At 43.1% G+C, this 14301-nt stretch overlaps 1 protein-coding gene across 1 annotated transcript; it reads right to left on the bottom strand.

Moving 5' to 3' along the window:
* Window positions 1-3307: 3307 nt before the first annotated feature.
* LOC142659654 (uncharacterized) lies at window positions 3308-11200 on the bottom strand. Its single transcript, XM_075836017.1, has 2 exons — window positions 10994-11200; window positions 3308-8092 (listed from the first exon to the last, which is right to left on the bottom strand). Exon 2 carries the CDS (start codon window positions 7939-7941, stop codon window positions 6451-6453), a length of 1491 nt encoding a protein of 496 aa, XP_075692132.1. The 5' UTR covers window positions 7942-8092; window positions 10994-11200; the 3' UTR covers window positions 3308-6450.
* Between the last annotated feature and the right edge of the window lie 3101 nt (window positions 11201-14301).

Genomic DNA, 14301 nt, shown 5'->3' with positions numbered 1-14301 from the left:
CTGTCATTTTACGCGTCGCTGTCAAAAGACTAAGCGTAAAATTACGGCCGAGGCAAAGAAGTGCAGGACACTTCTTGGAACGTAATTGGAGCAGTTTTTCATTGACTCCAATGAAAACCAGCTCCAATTACATCCGTAAGAAACGCAGTGAAAAACGCGTGCACTTGTAAAAACGTTTGAAATTCAAGAGCTGTTTTCTCTTGAAAACAGCTCCGGAATTTCAAACGTATTTGGCGTTGTCGTGTCATACCCTTACAGTACTGCCTAGTGCACAGGAGCGTCTAGGTTAGTTAGATGTTAGTTTGGGTGGAAGAGTATAACTGGACTGACACTTTAGTGTATTATTTTTATATATATATATATATATATGACTAAGGCCTTATTCACACTAATGTACTAAACGTCCGTGTGACGGCTGTTGGAACAACGGCCATCACACGGACCTATATAATTCAATGTGGCCCTTCAGACGGCCGTTGTTTCAACGGACCGTGTGAAGGGTCCGTGAGAAAATAGGAAATGTTCTATTTTTTCACGCATCCCTCCATAGACTCTAGTTTATGGGGGATGCGTGATATAGAATCCCGCAGCGCCGAGCATGGATGCACCTTGGATGTGAAAAACTGCCGCGCATCCGAGATGCGCAAAGCCAGTGGGAATCTAGCCTAAGGTGGGATTGAAACGTTAAATGTTCACTATGGGTGAATGCCGTTCTCTCTTTGATGAGATATATATATATATATATATATAACATAAACTTTGCTCAAAACTGAAAAGCAAAACAAACCTGGCGCGGTAGTCTGTTGAGTATAACATGATGGCAAATGGGCAATAGAAAGGGCAGGTTGGTGCTCAATACGGCAGTGCAGTGGGTATTTACGGATGATTACTTACCAGCGCCACATAATACTGCCCCTTTTACCGTGGGTATGGATCCCATGCAGTTATAATGTACATGGAAAAACCTGACTGTTGTTCGACAGACCTAAATACCTGGGCTACACCTTGGCGATATTTCAGAAGATCTACCACTAGATAATGTCCCATAAGCCTTCTTGAACAAACATTTTGGAAAATATTTTGACTTAAAATAACATGATGAGAAAAGAGAAGGACACACAATTAAATACAATCAACTGAATAATCAATTTATTAAAACAGATAAACAAAATGTTACAAGATGTTAGGATCTTAAATTAATACTTGAGGTTCTCCGAATTAGCTTACTTTTACGAATATCTGTTTAGTAATACAGAATGAGAGGGAATGACCTCTTTACAACTGCCAAGCTGCTTTTTCCCTTCACTACTGTCAGCACCGTGTCAATTCAGCTCATCATTAGGGCACGTTCACACATGGCAGAGTTTTTCCGCTGCAAATGTTGGTGCAGATTTGGGGCAATTACACAACGAATCTGCACCAACATTTGCATATTTGACAGGTAATTCAGACGTTGCAGAAAAGACAGCGGACTTGCCACAGATTTCAGTTTTTGCATTGTAGAGGCTGAAATCCGCAGTGTAATTCCGCTTCTTCTCCGCCACAGACAGTGCATGCTGCGGAGGGAAAATTCCGCACCACAGCCTATGGTCCGCAGCGGAGTTTTCCGCAACGTCTGAACTAACTTTCCTAAAAATGTATAGAAACAAATGTAAAAAACGGCCGCTGGAGAATTCCACTGCAGACTGTCCAAAGCGGAATTCAACAGCAATTCCGCCACGTCTGAATGTGCCCTTACAAAGAAAGTCAATGGCAGACGTATGCAAGTATACAGGCATCCAGTTGCATACACTCGGCGGCGCTCTTCAAACGTGTACACAGATTGTAGTGAAATAACAGTGTCAATTTCGCCTTACCTGGGACTATTGAAACTTTCTACAACATTTAAATACCAGATTTCCCCGTGTTAAAGAGAACCTTTCACCTGCCCATACATGTGCAGCATGTAATAGGCCGGGCTTCACAAACACCGTCTGACGTAAAATTATTTTTCTAACTTCCTCCGTTATTTTCATATCGGAGCCATTATATTTGGCGCCCAATATGTAAATAACCCCCTGCACTGTCAATGAGGCATTTCAAGGCAAGGGGGCGTTATACTCTTAGCTCTGACACTGTCCAATCAGCTACGGACAGTGTCAGGGCGGCTTGCGTTGTGTTCCCTCCCGCGAGAACACACACAGACTGGTGGTTCTGCAGAGAGCGTTCGCGCGCGCCCTCACGCATGCACGCTCTCTGCAGAACCACCAGTCTGTGTGTGTGGTAATTTTACGTGTGACAGTGTTTGTGAAGCTCTGCCCACTACAGGCTGCACTCAGCTGCTCATGTATGGGCAGATGAAAGGTTCTCTAGGGGGCAATAAATTGAAAGAGTTAGGGTATGTTCACACGCACTGCCTCGAATTACAGCTCTGTATTTTCAGATGTATTTTGCTAAGCCGTGTGAACATACCCTAAAAGTTTAGTACAATTGACCTCCGTTAAAATAGGTTAGTAATAATTCATATAAAAGGGTTTAAAAGTTGCAACAGGCTGGGAAATGACTGACAAAACATTGTTTTTGAATAGCTTACTTCTCTGCCATGTTAGGCTATGTTCACACGGAGTATTTTGCCGAGTTTTTTGACGCGGAAACCGCGTTGCAAAACTCAACAAAAACGGCCCGAAAACGCCTCCCATTGATTTCAATGGGAGGCGTCGGCGGCTTTTTCCCGCGAGCAGTAAAACTGCCTCGCGGGAAAAAGAAGCGACATGCCCTATCTTCGGGCGTTTACGCCTCTGACCTCCCATTGACTTCAATCGGAGGCAGGGAAAGCGTATTTCACGGTGTTTGGCCGCGGGCGAAAAACGCCGCGAAAATCGGTGTGCAGGGAGAGGAAAATCTGCCTCAAAGTTCCAAACGGAATTTTGAGGCAGATATTCCTCCTGCAAAATACTCCGTGTGAACATAGCCTTAGGCTATGTTCACACGGAGTATTTTGGGGGAGGAATATCTGCCTCAAAGCTCCAAACGGAATTTTGAGGCAGATATTCCTCCCCCAAAATACTCCGTGTGAATAGCAATGATCGCGCCGTTTTTCGCCCGCGGCCATTGAGCGCCGCGGGCAGAAAACACGCTTTCTCCTGCCTCCCATTGAAGTCAATGGGAGGTCGGAGGCGGAAGCGCCCGAAGATAGGGCATGTCGCTTCTTTTTCCCGCGAGGCAGTTTTACTGCTCGCGGGAAAAAGACGCCGACGCCTCCCATTGAAATCAATGGGAGGCGTTCTCGGGGAGTTTCTGCCGAGTTTTGCGACGCGGTTTCCGCGTCAATAAACTCGGCAAAAGACCCCGTGTGAACATAGCCTTAGAGTGGTTTCAAACACAGCAGGTGGTTTGTGTTTTGTTTTTTAGGAAAAAACAGCAAGATTTTTTTTTACCGAAAGCCAGAAGTGAATCCAACAGGAAAAGTACATGTCATTCCATTATATTTCCCATTTCCTTTGAATCCACTTCTGACAGCCACAAAAAAAACCACTGTGTGTGAAACCACCCTTAAAGGTGTTTTCTAATGGAGAACATATATGGCTTCTGTTCCAGCAGTTGGACCCCCCACTGATTGGATCTAATCGACACACCATAAATGTTGAAGGGAAAACCTCTTTACGCTCACAATCCTTAGACTGAAGGGGCCGCAGCGCTAGTTTACCATTTCACAGCCAGTGGCCGGGAGTGCGACAGTGCTTTGAAGGAGCCGCAGCACTAAACCAGTGCTGTGGCTCCCTCATTCTTTGGGTTGGTTGGTGTTCATACAGTCGGACCCCCACCGATCAGAAAGTGATGGCATATCATAGCGAAATGCCATCACTTTCTTTAATGGGGAAAACCCCTTTAAGTTATAGGCCAGTTTCACACACAGCAGTTGGCTGCTTTTTTTCTATGGGAAAGGAATAAAACTGGTATGTACAAAACAAAACAGAAAAGTCAAAACTGACAAAAAAAAACACAAAAACGCAAATGCACATGTAAAAACCTCCATAGAGAAGCATGGATTTTTTTTCAATGTGTGTTAAAATGCTACAAACATAAAAAACAACAAAAATAACACTGTGTGACGGAGGCTATTGGCTTAATGTCTTCAAGTGTCCCAACAAAAGTGCTACATGTGTTTTGGTGGCTCCCTGTGGACACAAATGTAGATTGTGATTTTGGTCCACATAAAGGGGCACATGTATGTCTTAGTGTTAAGCCACGAGATTAAGATGCGGCTACTTTGTTAAAAGGCACACGCATCTTAACGACTTTGTCACATCACACGCTGTCCGTACGCCAGCTCGTTAAAGCCGGTTTCTGACATAAATAATAGCAAATGTGTTGTGTGACTCCGCCCCTTCCATGAAACTCCTCCCCTTTTAAAAGTGGAGTAAGCAACATAAATGCATTTGTGAGTTTTCTACGCCTGAAAACTGGTGTCGTAAACAAAATAAATTCCCCCAAGATTGATGGAGTAAGGAACAACATTTTCAGCACCATAAAACTGTCGCATATCACACACCTGGTCAGATGTGCACAAGCAAAACGTGTCGGAATCCTCATTTATTTTGAGACATTTGTGTATATATATATATATATATATATATATATATATATATATACTTACAAGTCTACAAAAATTTAGTTAAAGGGGTTGTCCAGTTTGGAGGCTGCCTTTTATACTGATGACCTATCAGTATGATTGGTGGGGGTCCGACAACCCCGTACGGATCAGATATTCCGGCTACATCCAGGCGCCAGAAGCTATACAGGGGTCGGTGCCGTAACCAGAAGGTGCCGACCACTGTATAGCGGCCGTGCTGCAGTACTGCTCCTATTCAAATGAATAGGAGCAGAGCTGCAGTAACGCAACACGGCCGCTATAAAGTGGTCGGAGCCTTCTGCTTCCGGCACCGACTGCTGCACTTCTCCCGGAGGCAGTCGGAGCAGCTGATCGGTGCGGGCTCGGGGTGTTGGACCCCCACCAATCATATACTGATGACCTATTCTGTGGATAGGTCATTAGTATAAAAAACAGCCCCCATATTGGACAATCCCTTCAATTTGGTGAAAATTCATAAAATTTTGCGCCATTTCGACTGACAAAAACTGTCAGCACAAAATATCTTTCTAAACATGTGTCCCAGTGTCTATGAAAAAGTAGGTAGCATTTTTTTCATCGAGGCGATTAGCAAAATTTTTACATTTGTTATTCTAGATGCTTAGAGAAATGAAAACTAATTGGGTGCAAAATTGTACACACAGTATTTAATGTAATACTGAGGTCAATGCTATGGTGCAGAGGTGCCCAACCTACTTTAGATCAGGGGCCGTAATAAAACCAAAAGGTTGCCGAATATTTGGTGCATGCCAGTCAATGACATATACACAATGCCAAAGACTGCTTGCTCTCATATACAGTGTCTGTACCCTTTGTCACATGAAAAACGTGACAAAGGGCAATGTAGTGATGTGTATTGATTTAACGGGTACTTTCGTTTACGGGTAGCCGCTACGTACTGAGCCGTTGGGTCACATCATCTGCATTCTGAGGCTTCATGCACACGATCGCGCCCGTAATTACGACCCCTTTACGAGCCGTGCTCCCATTATAAAGTATAGGAGAACGGATGTAAAATGAAAGATAGGACATGTCCTATTTTTTTCGGCAGGTTTCTACGGCACGGACACCCTTCCATAGAAACACGGGAGGGAAGGTGACCAGGTGTCCGTCGGTCATAGAAACGAATGGGCCCGTAATTACGGGCGATTTTACGGTCGTGTGCATGGGACCTGACTATCCAAATCCTACAGCGTCTGCTGTAGGAACCGGAGGTCAGTCTCTCAATGTAAGTCTATCAGACTCACATCGAGGCGCTCATAGATTTGCATTGAGAGACTGACTTCCGGTCCCTAAAGCAGATGCTGTAGGATTTGAATAGAAGGAAAATGGCGATCACGTGACCCAACGGCGGCAACAAACTGTTTTACGCGTAGAAGTTCAAAGTAATACATATCACTACAATGCTTTTTAAGTTCACCGGACAACGTTTTGTGGATGCGGATACAAAGAACTAGTGGCCGGCGCTCCTAGAAATGGCCATCGCTACTGACTACACAGGATGGCATCGTTGGGCGCAGGTTGTGCACCCCTGTTATAGTTTGACCCCAATTGAAAATGTAAACGCCTAACTCTGAAGGGACCTTTATACTGGGTGGACATTTTCCTAGCTACAGGACTGTCTCCTTAAATTCACCACATCAACAATACACACAGTATATACATTAATCTTACATACAAGCAGTGTCTATTTTAGGTTTTTGGTCTTTTAACACAAGTTCTACAAAAACTTTTTCTAGCATTGTGAACACACTTTTTATTCAAAGCTGTATTGTCAAAGGGAAGTTAAAAAAAAAAGAATGAAAAACTGGTCTTCCTCTTCATAAAATGACAATATTTTCCGCTGTGTGCATTTTCGCATGATGAAGAAGATGTCTCTTGGTTAAAAACCTTTCCTCGCACTCACAACATGAAAACGGTTTTAACATTGCATGCATCCTTCTGTGAAGGAAAAGACTAAAATATGACCTGTATCTTCTACCACATCTAATGCATCCATACAGTCTTTCTTCTGGATACATTCTATGTTCCTTCCCAGAAATAGATATAAAATAACCGTCATAACCGGATTTTGCAAGTTCTTTATACCTTGTCTGAACCATTTTGGTAGCAATAGGACTTCTCTTCTTGTAGGTCAAGTTTGATCTACTCTTAAAACAAGCCGCAACCCTTTGTCCTAAATGAATCTTCACATGTCTTCTGAGATTTGAGCTCCACAAAAACTTCCTACCACATTCTTGACATACCAAAGGCTTTTCATTGGCATGAACCTTCAAGTGCCTCGTAAGGTTCGACTTCCACCCAAAAGATCTTCCACATGTGAGACATTTGAATGGCTTCTCTTTTATGTGAACCTTCTGATGGCTCCGGAACTTAAATTTACAGGAGAACGTCATTCCACATTCACCACAAACATGAAACTTCTTCTTGGTGTGGATACGATGGTGCTTTTTTAGCTGTAAACAACTGTTGAAATAATGTCCACACTCTAAACACGGAAACAGCTTAACCACCGTGTGGATCTCATCATTACTAACATAGTAGACGTTCTTGGTGAAAAGCTCAGCACATTCATTGAGAGATGAGGTGTCCATGTTCGAGCTTGAAGGCCCATAAAATTGTTTGGTTGCTTTTCCTCCAGCGTGGACCCTTTGATGTCTTTTTAGATTAGAGTTCCAGCCAAAACGTTTCCCACATTTCATACATTGAAACGGTTTTTCCCCAGAATGAGTTTTTAGGTGACTCTTCACCTTGGAACTTGAGGAGAATTTTTTCCCACATTCAGGACAGGCATGTGCCCCTTGCGATGTGTGGAGCTTCTGGTGCTTCTTAAGTGATCCAAGACATGGAAAGGTCTTCTCACACTGAGGACAGGGAAATGATCTAACTTCTGTCTGGATTTCTTCCCATGTATCTCCATTAACACATCTTGTCATCACCAAGTCGTCTTTCAGATGAATCTTCAAATGTCTTTTGAGATTCGACTTCCAACTAAAAGTTTTCCCACATTTAATACAAGAAAACGGTCTCGCCCTTACGTGGGTTTTAAAATGCATGTGAAGTTCCAAAATGGATGGAAAATAATTTCCACATTCTGAACACTGTACTGGTTCTGTTTTTTGCAGAGCCTGAGGTGAATAGTCATGAGCAGTAGCGTATGTCGCAGATGCCTCATCATCTTCTTCTGTCATGGTGTGTGTCAGGTGATGGGATATATAGGCAGATTCTCTGTTAAAGCTCTCATCACATTCGTTACCATTATATTTCTGTGATGACAGGTTTATGGGTGCTGGCATTGAGTTTTCAGTCATTTTTGATGGATTACAATTTTTTTTTTTAATTGAACGTTTTGATGACAGTAACAAAGTCCCTCAGAGGTTTAATGGTCCATTTAAGATTAGAACTTCTTCTGACGGTACAACAAGTGGGATCCACTGGATATACAACTGCAACATCTTCAGTCTAGTAAAACAAAAAAAACACAAGTGAGCACATATAACTAAAAGGGACTAAAGGCCCCATGCACACGAACGTGCTTTTGCGGCTGAAATTCCCCCAAAAATACACGGGAGAATTGCGGCCCCATTCATTCCTATGGGCCCATGCACACAACCGTGATTTCCACGGTCCGTGCATGGCCCAGGAGACCGGACCGCAGAAAGAACGAGAATGTCTTATTATGGCCGTGTTCTGCGGTCCAGGCTCATAGGAAATAATGGACGCGGCCATGTGCACAGCCCACGATTTGCGGGCGGCTCACGGGTGTCACTCCGCAGCCGGCCGACCCGAAAATCACGGGCGTGCACATGGCTACGGTCGTGTGCATGAGGCCTACGTATTTATACTACATTATATACCAAATGTGCCGTGTTTGCATAATTTCCTACGGTGTTTGTTACTAAATCTAGGGCTGGACAAAAACAAATTACCATGGTGACTAGAAAATCGGCCCTCGCAACTGGGCGACGGGGAAGCTCTATTCTGACTACTTCAGTGACGTGTAAAGCCAGGCGTGTACCATACGTAGCAGGGCGGACACCTCCTTACCGTGGCGGGCTTCTAGACCGAGGTAAAATTTGTCTAGGCCTGACCTAATCCTATCATAAGTGAAAATACCGGGCTACAAGGTGGACACAGCTTGATGTATTCCTTATAGTGGAGGCATTCACCCCCAAGGTGTCCCCTATAATGTCTCCCACTGATCGTGCGCTACGGTCCCGGACAACGGTCATGACCTGCCCATGCAATAAGGAATAACTTACACATGCTCAGAGAAAACAGTGATTCCTTATACAGGTTCCCAGGAAGGTTATGAGCGCTGTGTTTCTATAGTGCTCCAGATTAATATCCAGTGGGTCGGACACCCAGCTTTCAAAGGTTTTTTGTTTTTTTGCCTTCTCGTTCACTACATGAACAGCTTAACGTGGACCGGTCATCATAACACACTACCCTGTTAAACGTTAGCATAGTACGGGGACAGATCCGCTCTTTTATTACCTGAAACAACAACAAAAATATTGGCTAATAGCGGCTAACAAAGAATACAGTGGATTTATGAGTCCACTGTATTCTAGAGCGGAACACTCTTCCCCTCGCCGCCACCACCATCAATCATGGGCGACTAGGAGTCCACTATATGCTTTGTTAGCTGCTACTAGCCGCACAATATTACGTTGTGCCATTTGGGCTAATAGTACAGCGGACCCGTATCAAGGCAGCTTAGTATAGTGACAGATCAGCCTTAAATGAGCACTGTGCAGACAATTGAAGCACGTGCTGCAACAACCCCTATTGGTTTCAGCAACAGTTTTAATATGGACGTGCGCCAATTGTTGACATAAAAATATTAGCGTGCATGTACACAGGAAAGACGAGATGTACTAAGTGTTGTATGATGAATTACTTTAAAAGTAGCAAAAAATGGTACATGGTAGGATATATTTGGTTCACGTGAGGCACATTAGATTAGACTCGTTCCTCTTTATTTCAGGTCTTGTTATATGTACACGATGTACGACGTTGGCGCATTTCACACCTCCTCTTAGCCACACAACATTCTATTGACGCGCTTTAAACCTGTAGCGGTACGTTTAAAGAAAAATGGCACAATTTGCTCCATTTCTGGTGACTCACAAATGCATTGTCAAGTGTCTATTGAGAAGGGCTTGTTCACACGTAACGGAATTGCTGCAGAAAATCTGCATTTTTCACAATATTGGGAGATGGCGATATCTCTTCAGAAAATTCAGTCCACTTTCCGCAGCAGGAATGGACATGCTTCAGTCTGAAAAATACGCACCGCATATCAATTTCTGTAAGAAAATTTTACGCACAGTGTGGATGAGATTTGTTAAATCTCATCCACTTGGCGGCGTATTCTCCATCCGCAGTTCCGCTACGTGTGGACAAGCCCTAAATATCATCCATTGATGCATGTGCCTTATTTATGTGCATACAGGGGCAAATTTACTAAAACTAGTGCACCACCAAGCGGTTACCAGTATGTAATTAGGTCTTTTTATACGTTCAGTGTGCTGGCCAACCTATACTGCGGCATACATCTGCCATTAACGCCCATTATTGCGCGGTATACTTTTTTTTTTTTTTTTATCGCAGGATCCCTTTGTATTGAATAACTCTGGTAAGGGCTACATTGTGACTTTGGTCGCAACACAGTTCGCACGCCCAAAGATCGCCGTGTCGCGCTGCCTGATTCACAAGAAAGTAAATGAGGCTGCACTGCAACCTGTGACGACCGCGACACGACAGTCACACGAAATCCAAAACCTGCTGGATTGTAGCCACTATCGTGTCGCAGTGTATCCGGACCACTGCCAAATTCACTTCCATTACTTGCGGCGCAGGCGGCCGCCATATAGCCCTAGCCGAAAGTTATACGGACGTATATCGGCCAAATAAACGCTTTTTGGCTGATGATAGTTTATAGCCACGCTGGCGTATACGTACATCAGAGACGTGACGTGACTAGAGCCTCGCAGCGTAGCATGCACTGTATTCCCCAAGACGATGTGCGCCAATTGATAAATACGGCGCAACTATTGACGAACCGGCGCTCAGAAACCATGAAAGCCACACCCCTTTTCCCAAAATGTTTGAAGGTGTCGGACAAAGGATGAACACCATTATCAATGTATTTACGCCAGACGTAACTGAATTGATAAATGTGCCTGGTAGATCCTAAAGCAGGATTGTTACTATATACATGATGATGATGATGATAAATGCAAACGTCTATGAGTCTCCCCCAATGATGGCTAAGGGCTGATTGGTTGCAGTGCCAGCCACACATCCATCAGTGCACGTCCCCATATACATCCATACACATATATAACCGGGACTTACATCTCCAGATCTTCACCGATCTTATTGCTGGAGACATTTTCCTCCACGCCACCTAAACTTCGACCATAACAAGCCAAGCAGCTGCAACTCGCTGAGGATCATGGGTCATGTAGTGCAGGAGGAAAACGGTACAGTCGGCAAGAAACGGACGCCGCGCATGCGCGGAGTTCTGGCGCCCCGCCGCGTCTACTTCCTACACACGCTCCTGACCTGGTTCCTGTTTAGATTTGACCAGTGTCAGGAGAAAATGGTGGACGGGGAGGCAGAAAGCCGGGATCATAGTGTGTGGTTACAGAACATACGAGCAGACACCAAATATATAAATAAATAAATAAATATATATATAATAAAAGTATAGACATTTCACGTGATGATTGGTGACAGAAGAAAGAAGGGAATTGCATACATAACAGTTCAAATATACTATTATTGGAAAAAAAATAATTGTCGATTTCTAAAACAAATCTGCCACGTGTGAACAAACCCTTCCACACACAGTATTTAGGAGCGTTTAACATGTAATTTCTTTTGTCCGGGCTAAAACATGCAAATCTGCAGAGAAATCCAACCTGTCAGAACTGAGCCTTATACATCTACTTTTTTTTTATCGACTACTTTTTGGCCAAAAAAAACAAACCAAAACGTCATCAGAAACTGCATGTGTGAATTCAGCTTAAGGGCTTCACACAGATTTTTTTTTTTGTGGCAATTTAAATGACTTCTAAAAAACTCCAGTGTTATTAAAATGTAAGGCTGGGTTCACACAACCTATTTTCAGGCGTAAACGAGGCGTATTATGCCTCAATTTACGCCTGAAAATAGGGCTACAATACGTCGGCAAACATCTGCCCATTCATTTGAATGGGTTTGCCGACGTACTGTGCAGACGACCTGTCATTTACGCGTCGTCGTTTGACAGCTGTCAAACGACGACGCGTAAATTGACTGCCTCGGCAAAGAAGTGCAGGGCACTTCTTTGCCACGTAATTTGAGCCGTTCTTCATTGAACTCAATGAAGAGCAGCTCAAGATATACGAGTATCACAGACGCCTCGTATATTACGAGGAGGAGCATTTACGGCTGAAACGACGCAGCTGTTTTCTTCTGAAAACAGGCTGTCATTTCAGCCGTAAAAGCCTCTCATCGTGTGAGCATACCCTAACATGCAAAAAAAAACGCCATTCCCAGAATGTGTGGAAAAAAAATCGCAATGACAAAATTGCCTCAAAAAAACGGCACAAACAAAAACAAAGTGTATGTAGTGCATTTGATATTGTACTTTAGTCTTTAATAGAACATCTGGCGGCACCACAAAAACAAAAAAAATGCCATTAAAAACGGAACATAACGCTGTTCACACACAGCGTTTTGCTGGGGTTTTGTGTCTTTTTCGTGGTGTTTTTAATGGCGGTCTCGTTGCATTTTATAGTGTGTTTTTTAGCCTGACCAGATGTTATATTAAAGTCTATGGTAAAATATAATATGCACAATACACCACTGCGTTTTGGTTTGTGGCGGTTTTGAGGTAATTTTTGTGGCGTATTTTTCCAAACGCAGCATGTTCTGGGTATGAGCCCAAATTAAAAAGGCCTTAAAAAACACGTAACAGTTCAATAACGCTAGCATTTTTAGAAACGTTTTTCTTTTTAATGCAGTTTAAATTGCCTGAAAATCTCGGTGTTTGAAGGAAGCCATTGGGTGGTTTTACACAGCGTTTTTCTTGGTGTTTTTTTCTTTTTTATATAAACGCTGCAGTCAAATGTAATGGCTCATTCAGATGAATGTGAATAACATCCGTGTGCTGCGCTTGGAAATCACGCACAGCACACGGACCCCTTTGATTTCAATTGTGACGGATCCGGTGCAAATGGTTTCCGTTTGTCACCGTTGTTTAAGGGTTCCGTCGTTTTGACGGAATCAATACCGACTGCGCTATTCATTCTATCAAAACGACGGAACTCTTAAACAACGGTGACAAACGGAAACCATTTGCACCGGATCCATCACCATTGAAATCAATGTCATGCAAACGGACAACTATGGTTTCCGTTTCTATTCCATTCATGGGTTCCCCTGACAGAAAGTTCCAACGGAACCCATGAACGGAGTCCCGACACAGATGTGAACGAAGCCTTAGCTGTAAGTTAATAGGCAGATATGAAACGCTCCACAAACAGTGCGTTTTTTTTGTGAGGTATTCTTTCCTCACTTTTGGCGTGTTTTTTGGGTTCATGGTATTTTTATCCAAATGCAGTATTCTCTAGGTGTGTTGTTTCTTTTGCAACTTTTTTCTTCTCTCGCCACTTTAGAAATTTGGCAAGAGAAGTGGGCAGGGTGAACAGGGAGGGAGCGGGGTCAACAGATTTGCATCATATTTTAAATTCTTAGAGACAGACAATGGTGAAAATTGTAGCACAAAATACGCCTGCTATGAGCATTTTCTGTCTTTAAAATGCGCCTCTTAGGCTGAATTCACACTCAGCATTTTGAGAGTTTTTCGTGACATTTTTAATAACATTTTTTGATGCGATATTTACTGCAGCTAGATGTTGCATTATAGTTTATAGAACAATCTAAAATTCACTACATACAACCGCGTTTTTGAGGAAATTTTGGAGTTAGTGGTGTTTTTTCCCCCAAATGCAGCATTCTCTGGTTATGGTGTTTTCCAGGCATTTTTTCCATAGGTTTCTCTATAACTTCAAGACGCCAGAAAAACAGCACTAAACAACTTTAGTGTTACATGTTTTTTGATGCAATTTAAATTGGCAGAAAAATTTTGTGTGAGAAGGCCTAAACATTTAATGACCAGCCTATTTTGGGCCTTATTATTGACCAAGTGATTTTTTTTCAGTTAAAAATTGAGGGCTTGTTTTTTGCGGAACAAATTGTATTTTTAATGGCACCATTTTGGTGTAATTATTTCATAGTTCGGGCTGTTAGGGTATGTGCACACGTAAACGCCATTTACGTCTGAAATTATGGAGCTGTTTTCAGGAGAAAACAGCTCCGTCATTTCAGACGTAATTGCTCGTACTCGCATTTTGCGAGGCGTCATTGACGGCCGTAATCTTGAGCTGCTCTTCATTGAATTCAATGAAAAACGGCTCAAATGACGTTGCAAAGAAGTGTCCTGCATATAATGTATATAAGTGTCCTGCACTTCTTTGACGAGGCAGTCATTTTACGCGTCGTCGTTTGACAGCTGTCAAACGACGACGCGTAAATTACAGGTCGTCGGCACAGTACGTCGGCAAACCCATTCAAATGAATGGGCAGATGTTTGCCGACGTATTGTAGCCCTATTT

Source organism: Rhinoderma darwinii, chromosome 8 (genome assembly GCF_050947455.1).
Source record: "Rhinoderma darwinii isolate aRhiDar2 chromosome 8, aRhiDar2.hap1, whole genome shotgun sequence".
Taxonomy (NCBI): Eukaryota; Metazoa; Chordata; class Amphibia; order Anura; family Rhinodermatidae; genus Rhinoderma; species Rhinoderma darwinii.
Note: the sequence above shows the minus strand (reverse complement) of the source record. Positions and strands in the feature narration are given on the sequence as shown.